This window comes from Diachasma alloeum, unplaced genomic scaffold (genome assembly GCF_001412515.2).
Source record: "Diachasma alloeum isolate Michigan unplaced genomic scaffold, Dall2.0 Dall_scaffold_00760, whole genome shotgun sequence".
NCBI classification, from domain to species: Eukaryota; Metazoa; Arthropoda; class Insecta; order Hymenoptera; family Braconidae; genus Diachasma; species Diachasma alloeum.
This window is the reverse complement of record NW_021680890.1, coordinates 378,136-400,226: the sequence shown is the minus strand read 5'-3', so window position 1 is coordinate 400,226 and position 22,091 is coordinate 378,136. Positions and strand designations below refer to the sequence as shown.

At 37.2% G+C, this 22,091-nt stretch overlaps 2 protein-coding genes across 2 annotated transcripts; both read right to left on the bottom strand.

Annotated features, from left to right (window-relative positions):
• Positions 1–12,263: 12,263 nt before the first annotated feature.
• LOC107044562 (protein maelstrom homolog) lies at positions 12,264–16,857 on the bottom strand. The gene is made up of 8 exons (XM_015266487.1): positions 16,594–16,857; positions 14,927–15,503; positions 14,386–14,549; positions 14,025–14,255; positions 13,582–13,749; positions 13,050–13,146; positions 12,861–12,917; positions 12,264–12,759 (listed from the first exon to the last, which is right to left on the bottom strand). Exons 1-8 carry the CDS (start codon positions 16,729–16,731, stop codon positions 12,734–12,736), a joined length of 1,458 nt encoding a protein of 485 aa, XP_015121973.1. The 5' UTR covers positions 16,732–16,857; the 3' UTR covers positions 12,264–12,733.
• A 664-nt stretch (positions 16,858–17,521) lies between these two features.
• Positions 17,522–21,675, bottom strand: LOC107044567 (protein maelstrom homolog). The gene is made up of 7 exons (XM_015266494.1): positions 21,471–21,675; positions 20,071–20,644; positions 19,597–19,760; positions 19,088–19,324; positions 18,874–19,005; positions 18,345–18,435; positions 17,522–18,273 (listed from the first exon to the last, which is right to left on the bottom strand). The coding sequence occupies exons 1-7, from the start codon at positions 21,615–21,617 to the stop codon at positions 18,248–18,250; spliced, it is 1,371 nt and encodes a 456-aa protein (XP_015121980.1). The 5' UTR covers positions 21,618–21,675; the 3' UTR covers positions 17,522–18,247.
• Positions 21,676–22,091: the final 416 nt, after the last annotated feature.

Genomic DNA, 22,091 nt, shown 5'->3' with positions numbered 1-22,091 from the left:
CCGCCCATCAAACCCAACGACCTTGCAAAGATCCACGCTTTATCCGATGACTCTCACGCACGCGTGGGCATCTGATAGCCCGAGAGTAACCACATCATGATGTGTTACCCACGCACATATGAGCCGATTTTCAATCCCATTTTTTTTACAACCGTTTTTTTTTCTATCCTAGAATCCTATCCGGTCTGTACTGGTGCACAAATCTCTCGTGATTGCAACAATCTGCACGCGTTATGCTGCCATGACCTCGCGCAATCCTTTATACTCCCCTTCTATCTGGGCCTTTATAAAATCGTTTGAGGCCTTTTTTATTTAATGTTTCGTTTGTTACAACCCGCTGAGCACCTCTTTGTGAGGTACGTAACTTAACGGTGCTAACGTAATTTGCCTTTTTTGCGGAGGGCGTTTTCTTTTAGCATCGAGAAATTAGAAAACCATTTTTTTCTCGGACGAAGTTAATGGCTTCGGGGTTGAAATCATCTCCATAATCATCAAACCCCGAGGGAAGAAATACTTTTTATGGGAAAATTCATTGACTACCGGAAATATCAAATTGGTATAGATTTTTTCCCACTATACATCCTAACGATTTTCTAATGATTGAGAACGAGAAAACTTTCATCTTGAAGAGCCCCAAACGATGAAATAATTGACTCGAAATGAAAGGAAATGACTAAAAGAATTATCACGAGTCACAAAAATTTTTCAAGTGATGAAAAAATTTTTCGCACAGTGAAAAATTCATCATCGCCTCACCGATAAAAATAGCAATATTTTATAACACTCGTCTGTCCCCACCCATTCCCCATTATTTTTTCCCACAACTCTCTCCCTCTCTCTCAGGCCATAAAATACGAATTGTCTTGCTCATACGTGTGTTGGCGTTGTTTCATCGGTACTGTACCGTTTCTTCACATGTGTCTGTCCATATAAAGGATACCACCTAAGTCCTCCGGATCCCCATCCACAAACACCATTTTATCCTCTGCCAATTCCACTCATGAAAACTCGTCTTTTTATCCTTTCACGCACTCGCGCACTTTGAAGTCGTCCTGTTCTCCGCGATTTTTTTTTTACCTCCAGGGGTTTATATCACAGATAGCACTCGTATCACTTTTGTCACGTTTATTTATAATTACAGGGGACCTGAGAGTCATCTCATGTCGTTGATTCGAGGATTTTATTTGAGTTGTTGAGGTGATTATTAACGCATTTTGCAATTGTAGAAAGTAGTTGGGGGGGGGGGGGATTTTAAACACGAGGCTCATGCCACTGGAACCGGTTGATAATCTACCTTTTTGGATGATGGATAATAGTAGCAGACTGAGTGATTTCAATGCTCTGAATTCAACCAAGGACGTGAAAAATAAATTGAGAAGCTAACGATGCACGTGAATTAATGAAAATTATGTCTGACCCCGGGGGCTATCTATCCGATCTTCACTCAGAATTAATTGAAGGCTTCAAGGTCAACGTCTGTCTAGACCGTTGATGTGTGCCGAATCGGTCTACCATTTTTTTTTCACATTATCCCAGTGAAATGCCGAATTGAATCAGTTTCCCGTCTTTTCGGTCAAGACATGGTTTCATTTGGGGGGGGCACTCCCGGTTTCGTTACTTTCTAAAGGCGTTAAGGTGACTGCACAACACCCAAGACGCGTCTCGTGTGTATTCTTTCATAAAAAAAAACGAAGGAATTCATCGCCGGAAGTAGGTATGCCGCAATAGCCCGAGGTTTCGTAAATAAATAAAATTGCCCATTTAAATTAATCAACGGAGAATGGAGTTGAAGATACAAAACATTAGGAGTTGAATAAAAAATATGCGCGGCTTCTTCAAGGTGAGGGGAGCACAGCGAACCGTGAACTTCCGGTCTTCAACGATCAAACTGCCCGCCAAATGTGGCCGAAATATTTGAAACGAGTGAAAATGTTCACGTGCATCGAGCATATGTTATGGAATCACTTCGGTGTATTATTTGGCGAAGGAGAGCGAGGGGATTTTATCAATCATCAAAAAGGCCAGATTAATTTTTCTCTTTTCACTGATAACTTACCCGTCCCCATGGCTGACTCCAGCCTCCACCTTGATCTTCTCCTCTCCTGGAACCCCGATAAATAATGTCCTTGGGCGCAATTTTAAAAAATAAATAACCTCTCGAGGATGAAAAAACAGTGAATAAATAATCTTAACCACTAGGCAGTTTCACTGATTGTTCGCAGCAGTTCGAGTACTTGTTCATTCGAAATATCGGGTATCTCCACTGTCGTCCTGCCGGGGAGACCGCGGACGGACTGGTAAAACGACGTGCACCTTAGGCGAGGGAGGGGGGCACCTTTGGCTGAGAGGCACCATACGACGTCACGGATAGTGAGACGTTTCCATTGGTCGAAGTTGCGTTACGTTCTCCTCAGTCCTGGCGGAGGTGCACTCCCTTCCACGAGCGACCACTTGAGCGTGCTATAACCATTTTCTACTCGTGTCTCACTTGTCTTTGGGGGTTTAGTATGGGATACTGTCTCTGTTTTTTGGTTCTTCCCAGTGTTTTCCAGGGCTCTCCTTCCAACTTCGTGTATCCAGCGTCCCGGTCCGTTGCTTGGGCTCCGGAACTCTCTTTTGCCGGGTTCATACTCCCACGGAGAACGGACTGTGTGGGCATTTGTGGGGACCTCAGTACGAGGTATTTAATATTCTAGGGGTGAGGTTTTTGGGATTAGGACCGATCGAGAGATTGATGGATGCGGTTTTCTGGGGGTCAATGGGTCGTTTCGATTATTTTTTTCCATGTCGTTTTACACCGATCTGAATATCTTTTGGGCTTGTAGTTCGCGAAGGTGAAGAACACTGCAAATGGTCAGCTCTAAAAATTTGCCTCAGCCGGAATTTGAACTTGGAACCTCTCGCATGTGAATCTACGAACTTATCAACTTCTTTTTTTGACGTAGACACGTTTTTAATTTCATGTTGGGGGTCATTAGCGGAGTCAACGGCCAGCCTCATCTATTAGAATTCTAGAAAATTCGACAACATTCTCCGGTTTTATGAAATATTGTAAAGTTAAAAGACCATTTATCAATGGAAAACGTTTATTAAACAAATTGAGCGAACAGAATGATTAAAACTTTTAATTTAAAAGAAACCTAGACATGTCCACGTTAAGTCTACCTGCTGCATCAAGGATACAGCCGCTTAGGATTTTTATATAAAGTTTATTTATCATCAGAACACAGTATTACATATTATTAGACGAAATGTGTTCAGCGTTACACACCACCCTCAATTTCACATCATCTTGACCATTATTTTATGTGGATTTGTATTATTAGGTTAAACTTTCAAATCACCAAACCTTTTTTTGCTATAATGACTGCGTAAATAAGTGGAAAGTCCAGCTTGCCAACTGCGCCAGTAACACGAGCACATTCTCCACTTTATTTATTGTATTTTCAACCGCTTCATATTTTGTCATCTAGCCTCCTCTCCCTCATATCCATCTCCGAAAAAATTAAAGAAAACACAAATTCACTGTAAACTCCCATCGCGAGTCATCCCATCGTACCCCTTCCCGCCATAAACACGTCCCCTCCATAAATTTCCAAAAAATATGTGAAAATTTGTTAATATGTTCATTCTACAAAACCCTGCAGGGCCCCATCAAAAGCCGTAATGATGCTCACAAAATATTTCCCGAAACAAAATATTTCCCATGCCCCAATCCCCTCCCCAAACCCTATAAAAATCCACCTGAAACCGATCCCAATCGAATATCCAACTGCCTTTCATAATCTAAACGGCTCGTGCCACCCACCACTCTACTAATCCCCATGTTTTCTTTCTCATTTTCCCTGTTTTTTTCACCATTTCACCACGAATTCTTCGAAAAAACCCAAGACGACTCCATAAATTTCCAAAAAATATTACGTGAAAATTTGTTAATATGTTCATTCTAAAAAAGCTCCCAGGGACCCGTTAAAAGCCATAATGATGATCACAAAATATTTCCCGAAACCCCATGCCCCAATCCCCTCCCCAAACCCTATAAAAATCCACCTGAAACCGATCCCAATCGAATATCCAACTGCCTTTCATTATCTAAACGGCTCGTGCCACCTACCACTCTACTAATCCCCATGTTTTCTTTCCCATTTTCCCGGTGTTATAACCCCCCTCGCCCCCTCCTCCCCCCCTCACAACAGGATATCGTATTAGCCCCTGTGACGGATGAATCGGTTGACCGCGGTGAGTCCGGTAGGTCTCCATAATAAACATGCGATACACCTCTGTTCATCCTTGTCTAGTGTTTCTCCGGATCCCTCCTCACAGGCACGTCGTGCATCTACCCGGGTTCACCGTACTCAGCCTCCCTACCTATTTCCCCATGAAAAGCTGTAGTGCCATGGTGTTGTTTGTGTGTATATGGTATTACAACCACCCGAGAATTCCGCGAGGGCTAGGGAACGATGGATGACGATGGTAAACATTATTACCGTTAAGACACAAAGCAATGATACGATGGAAGACAGGGAATATCATCCCTGCTACATTTTTTATTGTTGAGGAAGGAATGTCCGTTTCCTCGGATGGTGAGAATTGTTTAGACCAGATGTTCATCGGGATAATTGAGAGAAAAAACTTCACAAGATCAATTAAATTGTCACGGTGTGACGTTTCGTTGAATATTTTAGCTTCATCAGGCTCGGGAAAATACAATAAATAACGTCGGAAATAGAAACGTCGAGATGTCATCACCTCACTAGTGACTGATGAATAATACGACACGAATTAATTAATCAATAGCTTCAGAGATCCACTCGGAGAAAAGTGATTAACATTTTGAATCTTAAAACGTGATTTTACAATCATTTTTTCATGAACTTATGGAACGACAGGCGCCTTGACATATCGTGTGGCCATGAATCCAAAGCATATAATCCCGAGTTGTCAGGAGAATTGAATTTTGAAAATTTTCTTGACGCTGAATTTTTTATTGTTTTATTATTGTGGAAGGAATGTCTAATGGGAATGTCAGATGTCCACTGGGATAATTGAGAGAAGACTTCACAAAATCATTTAAATTGTCATAGTGTGACGTTACGTTGAATATTTAAGCTTCCTCAGACTCTGAAGAATAAGAATACAATAAATAACGTGTCAGAAATAGAAACGTCCAGATGTCACAACCTCACTACTGACTGATAAATAATACGACACGAATTAACTAATCAACAGCTTCATAGATCAACTGGGAGGAAAGTGATTTTTCAATCAGTTTTTCATGAACTTACGGAACGAGAGACGCCTTGACATATCGCCTGGCCATGAATCCAAAGCATATAATCCCGAGTTGTCATCATCGCGGGTGAAAAATGTCAAGTCTGACTATCTATCTGATTTTTAAACATTTCTTCTTTGAAAAACCAAAACGATAATTAAATTGAGAAAAAAATTATAATTCCGAATCTAATCGTTTTCTGCAATTTTATGGCAGTTTTCAATAATCTTTGAATTTACCGTAAAGGTAGAGCTACTTTAAGGATCACGAATGATATTAGGATTTTATTCAATGGAACAGAGAAAGGTGAGGAGAAAAACTGGCTTGACTTCTTACATTTTCGGATAATGCGTGGGTTATTAAAGGATATGTTGTCGAGCATATGAAATCAAAACATCGAAAAATTATTTTGAAGCGATTCAGAACAATATTTCGTTGTCATAGAGATGAGATAAAAAATTTCTGCTCGGGGTCTGGACGCCAGACCCTTTGAGATTAATCGCCAGTTCGCAGAAGAACTTGAGCTGAAGGCATGAAAAAAAAGAGAGGAGGTGATATACCGACGGAGAGAGAAGGCGACCCACCCGTAACTAACGCGAGAAGACACCGCGGTGAGCTCAACGCCTGAAAGGGAACGAATGCATATATAGATAGGTCTCCGCAAAGCGATCATAATTCCCATCATCTCTAGTGTTACGAAAAAAATCGTGGGCGATTGGGATAAAACCCCCACGCAAAATCATAAAAAATGTCTATCATGCTTGATTTATGGGTCGTACATTGTTATTTTTCAAAGTTCATCCTCATGAAGTCATGAAGTCGATTGTCCAGAGACATTCTCAACTAACATCTTCAGCGGAATGGCCGTAATTTGCATAACAACTTCACATTTTTCGGGGAAAGAATCAAAACATGATAAACCCGAGTGAATTTGCAATTCAGCCAACGAAATCATCAGTTTCTCACGAAACAGGATTTTTCACTTTCAATTGCGACTAAACAAATGTTTCATTCCACCTCAGAGTTTCCCGACAAAGTAGAATTTTTAGAATAACCCCTCGCCATATTCTCAACACGCCTCAACAATTAAAATTCTCTAATTGTCCTTGGGAGTGGAAAATAACCCTGAGACATACCCCAGCAACGAAATGAAACATCCGGCGTCACATGAGGCTCTACTGTTAAAGGATGACGCATACCCTCGAAAAGAATACGAAATGAGCACGAATACTCGTGGACGAGTCCGTTATTACAATATACCGATGCCTGTGGTCGAACTCAAGTGGTTGTATGCGAGGAGAGGGCGTTATCGTGAGCACGAGCCGGCTCTCTTCATATTTTTTTTTATTTCTCACTACTCATAACGTAGTTTCTTATAGGTTTGAACTTTGCAGTACGGGAGAAAGAGGGAGAGCCATAGTGTGTGCGACCGGTCTTCCACCAACTTGTATATCGAATTTTATCCCTCTCACCTTGGGCACAAACCCTTCCTCTTTCTCTCATTTCTTTTTCTTTGCTCTGAGAATGAAATATCTGCATGATTAAAAAAAAGGGAAAGTTAACGTTTGTTATTGGCTCTTTCTTTTCAGATGCAGTTTATATTTAAACCCGAGGAGTGGAGATTTACGGCTGGACTGGAGGCTGATATGGGACAATAGGAGGTTTTCGTGAGGCTTGCAGAGAATTTTATCGCGAGAATAAATAAATAGTTGACGCCGGAGCAATTTCACGGTTAAAGTAGCTCTACCCTTACGGTAAATTCAAAGATTATTGAAAACTGCAATAAAATTGCCGAAAACTTGATTAGATTCGGAATTCTAATTTTTTTCTCAATTTAATTATCATTTTGATTCTTCAAAGAACAAATGGTTAAAAATCTGAATTTAACCCACTGTCTTATGTGAAAATCAACATTTCCATTGTAATCAAAGATTAAAATCTGATTTTTTTGTTCATTAGATGTGAAAAAATCAAAAATTTTTTTGACACCTCATAAAAAATAATCCACCGTTTTGCAAACAAGTTTTATTATTTATTTATAAGAGGGAAATGTTTGAAAAAATATCAATATTTTGCGAAATTTAATTCAGATAATACTGAATGGGTATGAATTTTTTCCAATTTTTTCCATGCAATTTAGTTGAAAAATTTAAAAACTGAAAATATCCAAAAGTACAGCGTCGCCCGGCCGAAGGGTGGAGCTACTTTAATTTCAATATAAAATGTATTGTTATCCATAAATAAATGTTGAGGGATGAATGAGGGAAAAAGAAATTTGGTTATTGTTTAGCATCAGTGATGCACATGAAATGAAAAATTGACCCTCGGGTCCTCAGGTTGTACCTTTACCGACTCGGTAACTCACGGAGACATGAATAATTTCCCGCATTTCAACCACAATGAAAAAGCACCATTACTCATGTTATTTAATTCATTGTAAATCATTGAAAAGAGGATGTAAGCAAAGTTGATTGAAGATCCATCAATTACACACCAGTTCTTGACAATCAGGTGCTATATTTCACGGCCACATACATCAGCATCGAGAGAAAATATGATGGAGCCATTCAGGCTACTCTTGCTGGCTCAAGTAATCATACCAATCTCGATGCAATCAGCCATTGCGTAACTTCCTGGAGTAGATAATGATTAAAAATAGTTTGAATAAATCATTCTGCTCATCTCAACGACACTGTCCCTGAGCAGAATAACTCGCGATAATTAATTTTGTCAGGATTGTCGGGAAAGTCTCGTGACTTTGACTTTTTCAAAACTTATTGCCTCATTATGAATAGGAAACTTGCCTAGAGTCCACTTTTCGAATATTCTCAAAGTAGCTGTACCCTTACGGTAAATTCGAAGATTATTGAAAACTGCAAAAAAATTGCTGAAAACTCGATTGGATTCGGAATTCTAATTTTTTTCTCAATTTAATTATCGTTTTGGTCATATGTAAAAGGCCGAGAGGTCATACATGCCTGAATAAAAATTTATTTATCGTTTTGGTTTTTCAAAGAAGAAATGTTTAAAAATCAGGATTTAACCCAGTGTCTTATGTGAAAATCAACATTTCCATTGTAATCAAAGATTAAAATCTGAATTTTTTTTCATTACATGTGAAAAAATCAAGAATTTTTTTGACACCTCATAAAAAATACTCCACCGTTTTGCTAACAAGTTTTATTGTTTGTTTATAAGAGGGAAATGTTTGAAAAAACATCAATATTTTGCGAAATTTAATTTAAATAGTACTGACTGGGTATGAATTTTTTCAAATTTTTCCCATGCAATTTAGTTGAAAAATTAAAAAACTGAAAATATCCAAAAGTACAGCGTAGCCCGGCCGAAGCGTAGAGCTACTTTAAATAAATCGAGTCTTTGTAGTCTATGAACCATTCCAAAGTAAAAAGTTTTCCGAAAGGACGATTAATTCGTCAATCCGACGCGAAGAAATATCGAATATCCCCTGCAAGACTTCCCTCATCTCCATTAAATTCCATTTCGCATAAATGTCTCACCTACGTGCACACCGTGTATCTGCAGATGCAGTAACGGTAAGTTGTATACATATGTGTTTTTATCATTCCTCTTGATTCTTAATTTTTACTTTTCTTTCATGAGTGGCAATTACACGAGACTGAACCAACTAATAAGCACCTATGTCTCTACCCCATGTGCACGGGAAGGAAATACGTGTACAAGATGGAAAATACGTACTCCCGGGCTCACGTGAAAATAAAGATGATGAAGGTACGACTGATTTTTATTTCAACCTGAACCTTGAACCCCGCACGTAATTAACATTGGTATATTTTCAGGTCTTATTTTCAAATTGTTGGGTGTTAAATAATATGTATTACATACAAATATCATCATTATAATTATTTCGAGTCAGGTGAGGGCATGTGAAAATTCTCCTAGAAGGGCGCCATTAAAGTAGCTCTATCCTTCAGCCGGGCTCTGCTGCACTTTTGGATATTTTCAGTGTTTGAATTTTTCAACTAAATTGTATGGGAAAAATTTGAAAAAATTCATACCCTGTCAGTATTATTTAAATGAAATTTTGCGAAATATTGATATTTTTTCAAACATTTCCTTCATATAAATATATAGGGGAAGATGGGGTAAAATGGACCCTTTTGACTTTTTTTAAATATTCATAACTCAGAAACAGATTTATCAATTGAGCTCAGCCTAAGCTCATCAGAAAGAGGAATCATTGTTCTTTCTATTGAAAAATAAAATTATTCCATTTCATGAACAATTCAACACGTCATGAACATTTTAAAAAAAGTCAAAAGTGTCCATTTTCCCCCTGTCCCCTAATAGAACTTGTTTGCAAAACGGTGCATCATTTTTATGAGGTGTCAAAAAAATTCTTGATTTTTTCACATCTAATGAAAAAAAATTGAGATTTTAATCTTTGATTACAATGGAAATGTTGATTTTCACATTAGACACTGGGTTAAATTCAGATTTTTAAACATTTGTTCATTGAAGAACCCAAACGATAATTAAATTGAGAAAAAAATTACAATTCCGAATCTAATCGAGTTTTCTGCATTTTTTTCGCAGTTTTCAATAATCTTTGAATTTAGAGCTACTTTAAATATGTAGAGCTACTTTAAATATGTTTGAAGTAGAAATATAAAACTCGTAACTTCCGGCGCATACACGAATCATTTTGAGAAAATCCGGTTGCAGTTGATTTTTACACCGATGGACAAATAAGGTAAGATCCAGGTGAGCATCATTGCGGCATATAGCATTGAAAAAAAAGATGCAGAGATAAAGGCGGCGGCAGTACCCAGAACTTTAACTTTCTCTGGAGTAAGGGGACGAAGAGGAACCGGTGAATTTTGGTGAAACCAATCCACGTGCTCCAAGTGATCTCAACTTCTCTCTCATCCGTTAAATTTTTAAGGCAGCCACTTCTTCTCGAAACGTGGGCGAATGCCGTACTTGCACTTCCTACGCAAAACCGTGTTCTCCTTTATGATTTCCATTTTCATTCTCTCAATACTTCATTCTCACTCTTACTGTTGATTTTACTTCATAGAGATATTTACGGCTGGGCGCAGAATGTAAAATGTATTGTTCTTTGTAAATAAATGTTGAGGGGTGAGTGAAAGAGAAAAAAATTTGGCTGTTTTTTATCAACAGTGGACATGAAATGAAAAATTGCCGGCATTCGACTTTGAACTGCTGGTTATTTTGGCGATATTAAAGGAGCGCGAGGCGGCGCTGACGCTTCAACATGGCCGACACAAAACATCTCGAATTAAATAAACACAAATTATATTGGGGGAAGTTTTGTATTGATACACACAATCGGAGCTGGTTTCTCATTCAATTAATTGCGCTAAATATCAAGTGGATTTTAACTCCATCGATCTCTACAGGACCTGATAGAGTGGTTGAAAATCTTGAGTTGGAAGATTTTGTCAGCCATCTTGGGCGCCTCAGCCCCGCCACTCGTCAATTTACCATTGCGAATTCCCTTTCATAGAAATACTTCTATTTTTCAATTCTTGGATTTGAAAAAATAGAAATTCGTCGTATGAATTTATTATTTTATGCGGCAAATATTGATGGTTAAATTTAGTGAAGCATAGGAGCCAGGGGTTTTTACGGCGTTCCAGTGGAAGGAAGCTGATCTTTATAATAATCTCTAGAATATCTCGAAAGGAGAAGCGTCTTTGGCCTTGACTTCCACAGTCAGGTTTTGCCCGTGAGATGTGAGATATTTTTCCCTCTTATTTATTTTTTTATCCCTCATCTCTCTCTCTCTCTCTTTCTCCCCCCCTCTTTTTCACTATTTTCTTCCTCTTGCAGGTGAGGATCGTTTGTAACAGGGGAATGAAACAGACTGAGAGGGAAAATTGGGGTGGTAATTTAGCGCTCGGACGGCCTCTAAGGACGTCGAGTTTTTTGTAAGGAAGACGACTTAGTATAATGCTGAGTGCTCTCTCACACTGGTGACGTAAGCCATCTCATCCTGTCGGTTTACCCTCGGCTTGTGGCTAGATACACGAGTCCTTTTTAGCTCGGGCTTCCTTTAGTGTCAAGGTTATTAATTACAGTGATTACAGGCGCATTGCAATCACCGTGGCATTTGCATATTTGTCACATATTTTTTCCGAGGGGATGGGCTTGCACGTTTTATCACTTGGCTATTTCCGTAAATAGAAATTGACGTAATGATGTGATGTTGAAGGAATAATAGATTTTCTTTTTCATTTCATTGGGTAATTCTTCGTTGCATTTCTCACGGATTGGTTTATGGTTTTATGCAAATGAATGGGCATTGTTATGGGGATTATTAATATATTTACTGTTGCGTAAGTTGATAATGAATTTTTTCGAGAATTGAAGAATTTCATTAATTCATCAATTAATTTGTGAAAGTAGAGGAGAAAGTTTTGAATTTTTGAATGCAGATGCTAAATTTGGCATCTGTTTTATCGACTGTTCATGAAAGAGATCTGGCGGGAATTATTATCATGAGAGGGATTTCTATTTTATTTGATAATGGTATAGACTTGAAAAATTTATTTAAAAAATAAATTTTTAAGAAAAATTGATAATTTTGAAAGAATTTCCAAAGGAATGGCAATTTGAAAAATAGATTTATTGAGAATTTATGAAAGAAATTATTCAAGGGTACGAATTTTCTTTTTTATCTTAGAAAGACACAATTATTTATTTTCTTTCTGTGATAACAAGATGGAGCTAATAATCATGAGTTGATTATTAATGAATAATGAAATATGAATTTCAGTTTTTTCCGTTGAAGGCCACGACTTTGGGCTTCTAAATTATGAGTTCTCTCGCAACTTATAATTATATTTAATTCTATCATTATATTCTATCCTGTAATACTCATAATTCAGCACTAATTCCTTAATATAAATGATCCAACAATCAAGACATCTGATTGTTTCTGTTATAATTGATTTTAGGTAATTAATGGTAACTTGAAATCATCATCTTCACACAGAACATTAAAAAATATATTTCCAATGCATAATAACGTATGAATCTGCCAGTCATTTCTATCTCACGAACACAATTTTTGTTCAATACAAATCTGTTACATTTGGTCGCATAATTGTACTTTGATCTTGTAATACTTCTATTAAATCACAAATTCTTTCAATGAAAATCATCACTAGATACAATTCATTGATTCTGTATGATGATTTCAGTCAAAATTCTTGAAATTGATAGTTTTTTAATCAAAACATTCTGAATGGAGAAAAATGTCTCGATTCATCTCGAGAAAGTAAAACAAAAATTAAAGAGATAATTCAATTACATGAAACTGATTCCATTGAACTCGACATCTGAAAATTTTTCATCCGAAAGATTTAAATGGGAGAAATTCCTCGGAATTTCGTGGGACTGATGAAGACTTGAGATAATAAAAAAAAGGGTTTCAATGTTCGAGTTTCAAGAGTCCTATTGAGAGGGGATTCCCCCACGACCTGCAACAAACAATTTTTTTAATTAAATAATTTGACCAATTTTAATGAATTCAGTTGAAGTATAATACTAATTAATTGAGTTGAGGTATTAATCGTCTCACCTGCCCCCTTCACGAGTTTAGAAACAATCCTGGCGGATCTGGCATGTCGTGGAGCACCTGAAAGTCCAATGCAATTTTTATAAATTCATCGAGGATAAAATTGAGTGAAATAACGATTGAAAAGGTTTTTGTGTTGAGGCTTGAATCATTGGTCGCCTTTTTTAAATTTAAAAATAGGAGATGAATTACCCATTGATGGGAAATTGACGTCATCCAGAGCTGGAACATCCCCATCAGATCCTTCCACAATCAGTTTCAAGGATTTTGGTGCTCTCAGGGGTCTCAACTGCAATTGGAATAATGTTTATGTGATCATTCATTTCTACATTTATCATGATTTAAATAAAACCATTTCTGTTGATGGAATTGAAATAAAATCGTGAATAAATAATGGAAGATGTTTTTCTCGGGAAATCCTAAATATATCAAAAAATTTATGTCCATTTCCAAAAAGGTTTTTACGTGCAAAATTGATTCTTCATAAATTCTGCACTCAATATTGATTTATCTCAATAACGAACGATCCTAGGGGAAAATGTCAAAAAAACAATTTTGTGAAAAATTAAATTTCCTACTAAAATGTTATGTGACATTTTTCAGTAAAGTCTCTCGTTCTCAGGATAATGTGATAATTATCAAGGGGTGGAGAAAGCACTATTTGTGAATTCCACTTCAACATTTTCGTTAATTTCCTATTCATCTCTTTAACGACTGGACTCACGTGTTTGTTGCGATTCTCAACAGGTACTGGTGGTGGTGGTGATAGTGGTTTCGGCTGCAACAAACTGTGATCGATAATGACAAGTGGATTCTTGATAGCTTCTCTCCTCCGTCTCGCCTCCTCTTGTGCTGTGCGCCCAGCCTTCTTGAGCCTATACTCCTCAGTGACCTGAAAAATAATAAATAAAATCATAAAATTTCTAATTTGCAACAAATCAAAAGGAATTGCAAATTTTTCAGCCGCAGGAAGATGACAATTCCCCAAATTACTTTGATTTTCGATTCAAAAAAATGATTTGCCTAAATTTTCCTGATTTTTATAAATTTTTACGGAAAAGTTGAACTGAAATGTAAAGTTTTCGTCGATTTTTTCATGTAATTAGCAATTTTTAAAAACGAAATGCCTTGAAAATGCAAATTGCAATTGGAAAATGGAGGTCTTACCCCAGTCATGCTCTTGACAGTGCCTGGAATATGCTTCTTCTCGATGTGGAGACATGCTATATTTGTCGCCAGGATGTCCAGGTCGTCAGTCATGGAAACAGCTGGGCAATGGACATTTGGGATCATCTTAACACCGAAGAAGGAGCAGCAATAGTCGCAAATTGTGAAGCCCCACTGGCGAACGATAGAGAGGGAGCAGTGGATGGAAGTCCCTTCGATCATGTGATGATACTGGCAATAAAGAGGAAAATCAGTCATTAATAAATAAAGCAGAAGGGTGGAACGATGAAGATATAATTGGTGAATCTTGGAATTTTTTTTCTAATGGAGGAACAAAAATGTGAAGTATTTATTTGAATACCTCGCACTCGATGTTTGAAGAGTAGGCGAATGCATCTTTCTCCAGTTCCGATTCTGCCAGGAGGATGGGGTTGCAATTGCGATCGATTTCTGGGTTGCATAGGAACATGAGCTTCCCGAAGAGACACTCCAGGGAGTAGAGAGGGAAAGTGTCGTCTGGGAGATCTGAGAAGTGCAATGAAAAATTGAGTGAGTTCTAATTTTTATTCGATTTTTCAAATCGTTCCTGACGGTTCAAAATGGAGAATCAAATTCAAATCTTCGGAGTTTGAATAATAAAATCATTGCCAAATGTTCGGTAATCCAGGGTCAAATGGGGCTTGAACGGAAGCTCTGATGAATGAAATGTAATCTTAAATGTGGACTAATGTATTACGATTTCGAAAAAATGATTTTTAAGGTGAAACATTGATTGTTTATGAATTAGTTTTTAGAAAAGTAGATTGTTTATGAATAAGTTTTTGAAAATGTCTCCTCCAGAATCAAATTGAGACCTTCAAACTCTAAATAAAAATATCATTGCAAAATATTCGTCAACGCACCTGCTGCTCTCGTAATCCTATCCAAGAAACTAGTGACAACAGCCTTATTCTTCTGCGCCGTGTAGATAGGAGGAATCTTGCCTGTTTGTTCCTTCGTAGATTTAAAAAATTCTCGAAATGTCTCATAAATCTTCCCATAGTCTCCCTGCCCTCTCGCATAGTCCGTTGGGATCTTGTGGGTGCTCTCCCCGTGCTCCATCGTCTCCCTCGCGTAGCCAATCTCAACTGTCACGTTGATAATCTGGTGGAGGAAGGACTTAACTCCCTCAGCAAGGGAGAATTCAATGATCCCCAGTTCAGCGGGGGTGTAATCCACCGACGAGTCAGGCCTATCCTTCGAGTAAAAGTAATTCACGTGGATGAGGTAGAAGGTGAGATCTGGGACATTGCCACACTCTTTGGCCAGTCTGATCGTCTCTGCGATGTCTAATTTCATGTTCTCCTCCTTCTCCTGGAGTTGTCTTGCTCTCTCCTGGATCAGGACGATGGGCTCGCCCAATCCAGTCAATTTCACTGTTCGTCCCTTCTCCTTCTTGGCCAGGTCATTGTAACGCTGCTTTTCGGTGTTGGATAAGGTCTACAGGTGGGAAAAATATTTTTTGTTCCGAATTTTTTTTGAATTCTACACGAAGTTCATTCGTACGAATTAATCTAAACTGTGATAGCAGGGAAAGTTCACGCAGTTTGGATTGTAGAGGGGGAACGCCAAACTTTTTTGTGAAAATCTTGATGAGGAGTGATTTTAGACGAAAATGTCAAAAGACATTTTTTGAAGAAAATTTTCGGGGCTATGAATAATGTCTTTTGAGAATTTTTCGTACTACCACTCGTTCTCGATATATTCCCATCTTTAACGAATATAATTCGTCAACAGTTGTAAAATAGAAGTTTAAGATTTGTAGCAAAAATTATGTACACCTAAGAGATACATTGTAACCATGTATATAAAATGACTATATATATGTATATATTTTCCTTTTTTTTCTTTCTATATTTTTATCATCTATGTAAAGCTGTATAGACCGTAAGGTCTCGTGCAAATAAAAAAAAAATCTTTAACGAACATGAATTTAATCGGAATTTCAATTTTTCTGGAGAAATGAATATGGCTCGCGTTATTAAATGGTTAATTATGAATGTCTAATTCGTAAGGTTGTTTAAGAATTTCGATTATATTCGTATTCGAACGTGTTATCATTCTCAGTCAGCAATCTGACCCCCGCGAGTCCCATTTCCATCATTCCAAGAATGAAGTGATGAAAAGAAAGAATAAACAAAAATTACGAACTCTCTATAAATACTTCTTCAAGAATATTTTTCCTTGACATTTTTCATTGAATATTCTCTTACGAACATCCGAATAGATTCAGACTTTTATTTTTATTTTAATGTTTAAAATATTCATCAGGTTTTCCAATTGTTTCTCGTTTGCTCCAATTTTTCAATTATTTCGTGAGTCTTCCTTGAAACATAGACTTTTTCATTTTTTATTTTTTTATATTTTTAGAAACTTTTCTAACGCTTCAGAATGAAGAATAAAATTAAAACCTCAAACTCAACGACACGTCAAGGGCACCACGAGACAAAGAAAATTCCCCGATGTTAACACGTGCCATCAGACTCCTTTGTTCCCGGTCATGTTTACAAAAACAGAAAAATGTACTTACCTTCCAGCGTCTTGAGCACTCGGGATCATTCTGCACCTCCTTCAGGCCACCGGGGAAGGATCTCCCATGATGTTCCTCAGCTTTTTTGAAGTCCATCATGAAATACCAGAAGCCATTCTTTTGCTGCTTCTTCGGCATTTTTTTTAATGCCAAGTCGGTGCTCGATTGCGGCGGGAAATATCGGAGATGACGAACTGTAAAACCACGTGAATTTAACGACGAACTGATGCGAACTGACGATTCCGAGAACACGAGCAGCGAGATTCCGATGAATGAGAGGGGACTGAGTGGAGAATGGAGGGGGATTCACCCCCCAAACCCCCTGGGGTAGGCCCAGATCTCATAAATATCTGAACACAGATAAGCAGATAAATCCGAAGAATCTTGCAGATATCAGGGCCTACCCCCACCCCTGAATATGACCATATTTGGATAGCGGGGCATTCAAATAATTTCAAAAATTTCACTTAAAAAATCATGAAAGTTTCAACGACTCATTTACTTGAAATTTCCATATATTTTAGAGAAAAATCAATTAAATTATGGAATGATCAATTAAATTGCTATTATATAATATAATACAATAAAATATTGTATTCCTAATTTCTATAAATTTTCATGAAAGATTGAACAGAAATTTAGTTTGGTAATTCTAAACGACGAAATTTCTCAATGATAGTGAAAAGTGTTTTAGAGGAAAAGTAAAGATATTTTTAGATCCCTCTATATTATAAAAATCCAAATCGACTTTTGGTGATAAAAATTTGGTACTCGAAATGAAGACTCCAAAATTAAGACTCACAAGGGTCAAAATAAGGTTCATGGGGGTCATATGGTGGGCATAGAATAAGAATACAGAGATATTCAGCAAAAAAAAAAGTATTGAAAATTCCTGTGAAAACCATTGTATTTACTTATTAATCTTAGTATCTTATTAATCGATATTACAAAGTTCATTTGTGATTACATATGTTGTACCATAATTACATCAGTAATCAGTCTCATCTTTGAGTCTATTGATAAATAATTGATTGAGAATCTATCTCTAATCATCCCTTCTTCAAATTCTCTTTTATTTCTATTCCTATTAGTGAAACTCTTATTCTCATGATTCATCGAGACTTCTATAAGTCATCAATAATCTCCAAGAACTCTCAACTGTAATCCCATAAATACTCATCTTTAATTAATCCATGTTTTATCCAAAATACTCAAATAAAAGAAGTACATCGATTATTGATAATCGAATTATCCTCGAGAAAGTAAAATAAGAAAGAAAGTATACAATCCCACGAAAAGACATGAAAAACGACGAAGATCGATTAATAATCGGATTGTAATAAAAAATAATATGAAAAACCTGTTTCTCATTTTCTAATCTTTCATGTTTTTTTCTAATTAGTATCCCTCATTATGAAACTCCTATTCTCATGATTCATCACGATTCCATACATCGAAGTCCTAAATAGATTCAAAAAACGTTCACTGTTTATCGAATAAACAATGTCAAACAAAAAAATAGTATCTCTAAAAGTTTCCTCCAAAGTCCTTTAGTCCAAAGTTATGAATGAAGTTCTCCAGAATTTTAGGCTGGTGGAGCCCATGGAGACGTGAAGAACGGCGAGAAGACCTTCAGAAACTCTGGAAGATCGAACTAATCGTAGGCAATTCCTCCACGGCCTGCAATAAGCCATTTTACATGAAGTAAATTAATTTTAGTTGATTAACTCAATTGATTAATTGGGCCCTACCTCTTCCCGTCCTTGGCTTCGTCTGCGTAACGACCTGAGGAGGTACTTCACCATGTCCCATCACTGTATTCGGTGGCCTCAGGGGTCTGAACTGCAATCAATTAAATTCAAATGAAATCATTCGCAAAAATGAGTCAAAGACGTCCATTCATTTTTTTCCAGATTGAAAAAAAAATTTCCTAACTGTTTATAACAGAGAATCAAATTCAGACCTTCGAAGTTTGATTAATAACATCATTGAAAATATTGTTGACAAAAAGATTTATAATTCAATTCAGTAGCGAAGTGGTAAAAGGAGATGAGTCAATTTTGACTACTGACCAGTTTTCCATCAATATCTCGGAATCTAAGGGAGATAGCAAAATTTTTGTTATAACCTTTTTTATGGAGCTGATTGAGTGCTACAACAAATGTAATTACAAGAATTTCGGTATCTCCCTTAGATTCGGAAATATTCCTCAAAAAGTCAACTGGGAGATAAGTCGACTTGTCTCCGTTACCACTTCACTACTGAAGTATTGTTACTTACGTATTTTAAGCTCTTGTCCACTGGCTTGCTGTGATCGATGATCTCCAGAGGGTTCAGAAAAGCATCCTTCCTCCTCTGTGCCTCCTCCCTCGCAGTTCTCCCCGCTTTTTCGTACCTGTAAGCCTCACTCACCTGTAAAAAAGAATAAATCGATCAGTTCAATAGATTAACGATGAGAAACTGGAGGAAAAATTCACTGAATATTGAGCCTCACTCCTGTCATTGACTTGAGATTACTGGGTTTGAACTCTTTCTCCACTCTGATGGAGGCAATGCTCGTTGCCAGGAAGTTGACTTCCTCATCCTCGGTGGAAGGAATATCAGGACGATGGATGTTAGGGAGCATCTCCACTCCGAACCAATTGCAGCAGTAATCACAAATGACGAAGGCCCACTGTCGAATTATTGAGAACGAACAATGGATGGATGTACCTTCAATCTTCTGGTGATACTGCGAGTGAAAAAAGACAATCAAACATCAATAAAAAAGTGTAAAACAATAGAATTGTATAGCAAATGTAAAATTTCACGAATTTTGGTGAATATTAGAAACAATATTAAAAGATAATTTATTATTTTATTGATTTAGTGATTCATGCTTGAATATGCTTTTTTATTTAGAAAAAACATTGATAAATATTTCAAAATTAATTTGATTATTTATTTATGCAGTTAATATTCAGAAGACACAGTTGAAAATCTGTTGAATATTTAATTGAATACCTCGCACTCAAGATTTGGGAAATAGGCGAATGAATCCTTCTCGAATTCTGATTCGGCCAGGAGAATTGGGTTGCAGAAACGATCGACCTCGGGGTTACACAGGACCATTAGCTTTCCAAAGAGGCACTCCAGGGAGTACAGAGTAAAGGTGTCATCCGGAACATCTGAAGGGAGATGAAAAAATTCAAAGACTGAGTCCAAAGTATTGTTCATTATCTATTATTCATTCCAGTTTATTTTTCGTGTTTATCTCGAGTTTTCACTCGATTTATTATTTATAAATACTAGGAATATAACTAAATAATTCTAAGTAATTGGTTTTATTTGAGTTTTTTTTTTAATTTTGCTGAATTTTAAATAACAAAAGTAGAAAAGCATTTCACTGGAGAAAAAATATCCAAATTACTTGCATATCCTTAAAGTTTAATCATCTCCTAAAACTGTTCATAAACAATTTTCTACCAGTATACGTACCCCCTCCAGCTGTGAGTCTGTCCAGAAAGCAAGTGACAGTCGTGACGAACTTCTGACGAGTGTAAATCGGTGGCAGTTTGCCAGTCTGGTCCTCCATGGGCTTGAGAAAGCCTCGAAATTTCTCGTACATCTTCTTGTAGTCGTCCTCCCCCTGTTCATAATTCTCTGGAATCTTGTGAGTGTTGTCTGCGTGCTCTATGGCGACTCTAGCAAAACCAAGCTCCACTTTGACTTTTACAATCTCATGATAAACATTCTTGATCCCATCAGCAATTGAAAATTGGCAGATTGCGAACTCTATGGGGATGTAGTCGACTGTAGTGTCAGGGCGATCTTTGCAGTAGGAGTAGTTCACATGGATGAAGTAGACTGTGAGGTCAGGAATGTTGTCGCAGGCTTGGGCCAGGCGAATTGTCTCGTCGATGTCGGCCTTCATGATCGCCCCGAACTCCTGGTGCTTCCTCTGTCTCTCCAGGACGAGAGAAATTGGCTCACCCCAGCCCGTCAACCTCGGCTGCCCTTTTTCTTTGTCTGCCATTGTGTTGTAGCGATTCTTCTCGTCTTCTGATAATTTCTGCAGGTGGTGTAAATTTTTTTTTTGTAAGGAAGACATAACTTTTAATGACATTTTTATGAAAAAATGTCTTAAGCTTCAAGAATTGTAATTATTTAGTTATTTCGTGAATAACAGTGATATTTGATCTTGACTACTTAGAACAGAGTTAAATGAAAATATGAATTTAGAAAAAAATTTATATAATTGACGTTATCTAAGTATTAAGGAGAGGCGGAGGCCTACATAGGTGTAGAACAAAGAAAACGTTTGTAATACCAAAAAGATGAATAAATAAAATGAATAAAAAAAATATTTATTTCATGAATGATCGTCGAAACGTAGACCTTCCAATTTTCTAAGATTTTTAAAATGTTTCCTAAGAAAATCAAGAGTTCAGGACATCAATTTCGTTTCATTCGCTTTTCCGGATGAATTCGATTTCATAAGTCCCCAACAATTCCCATGATATTCTTCATCCTAAAATAATCGTGGGATAACAACCACTCCTTTGTTTTCAGAATCTCCCTTCCCCCTTCTCGCAACCATAACACTCCAATGAATTCCTACCGTAAACAAGCGAATTGATTCCGATTTGAAAGCCCCTGTTCAACCGTCAATAACTCGACTTCAGCCGAGTGAAATTTCCAAATTTTTCTTTCATTTTAAAGATTTTTTTTCAAGCTTCAAAATGAGGCCTGACCCATCCCAATCGCATGGTTTAGTGAAGAGATATAATATTGAAGATTGAAGAGAATTCATTTTGCCTCCTTCGCCTGATCAGAACAAAGAGAATGTTCTCAAGATGTCACGTGACAAAGGAAAATCCTGTTCTGTGTGCACTCACCTTCCACGCTTTGGAACACTCTGGATCAGCCTGGATATCCTTGAAGCCTCCGGGAAATACTCGCCCGTGATGCTCCTGGGTCTTCTTGAAATCCTGCATGAAGTACCAGAAACCATTTCTGCCCTTTTGCGCCTTTTTCGGGGGCATTTTGACGTTTTTTTGACAAAAAATCACTCCAGAACCGGCGCGCGATCTGCACTCGATGACGAACTGTGATGGAATGATGAACGATCCGAGATGCGAGGGAGAAAATTGGGGGGAGCCCAGGGGACGAATGGCTCCAAGAAAAATGGCGATGGATTCAAAAATAAATGAAAAATTCTCTTTCAATTTTTGATTTTTATTGTGTTTTTCTGTTTCAATACGGTTTCATTATTTTGTTTATTAGTTCCAGATACTGTAAATACAAGTAAACAATACACTATTATTATTTTTAATGTTTAATAATTTTTTTGGTTGAAATTTCACTGTTCAAAATTTTTGGCTGAAATTGCAATGACTTTTGTCATTAAAAAATCATACTTCAATTTAAAAAACTAACAAATTCAAACTAAAATTCAATTGAATTGTGGAATTCTTCTCCATAAAGAAAGTCAAGAACAATTGGAACAATGAAATGGA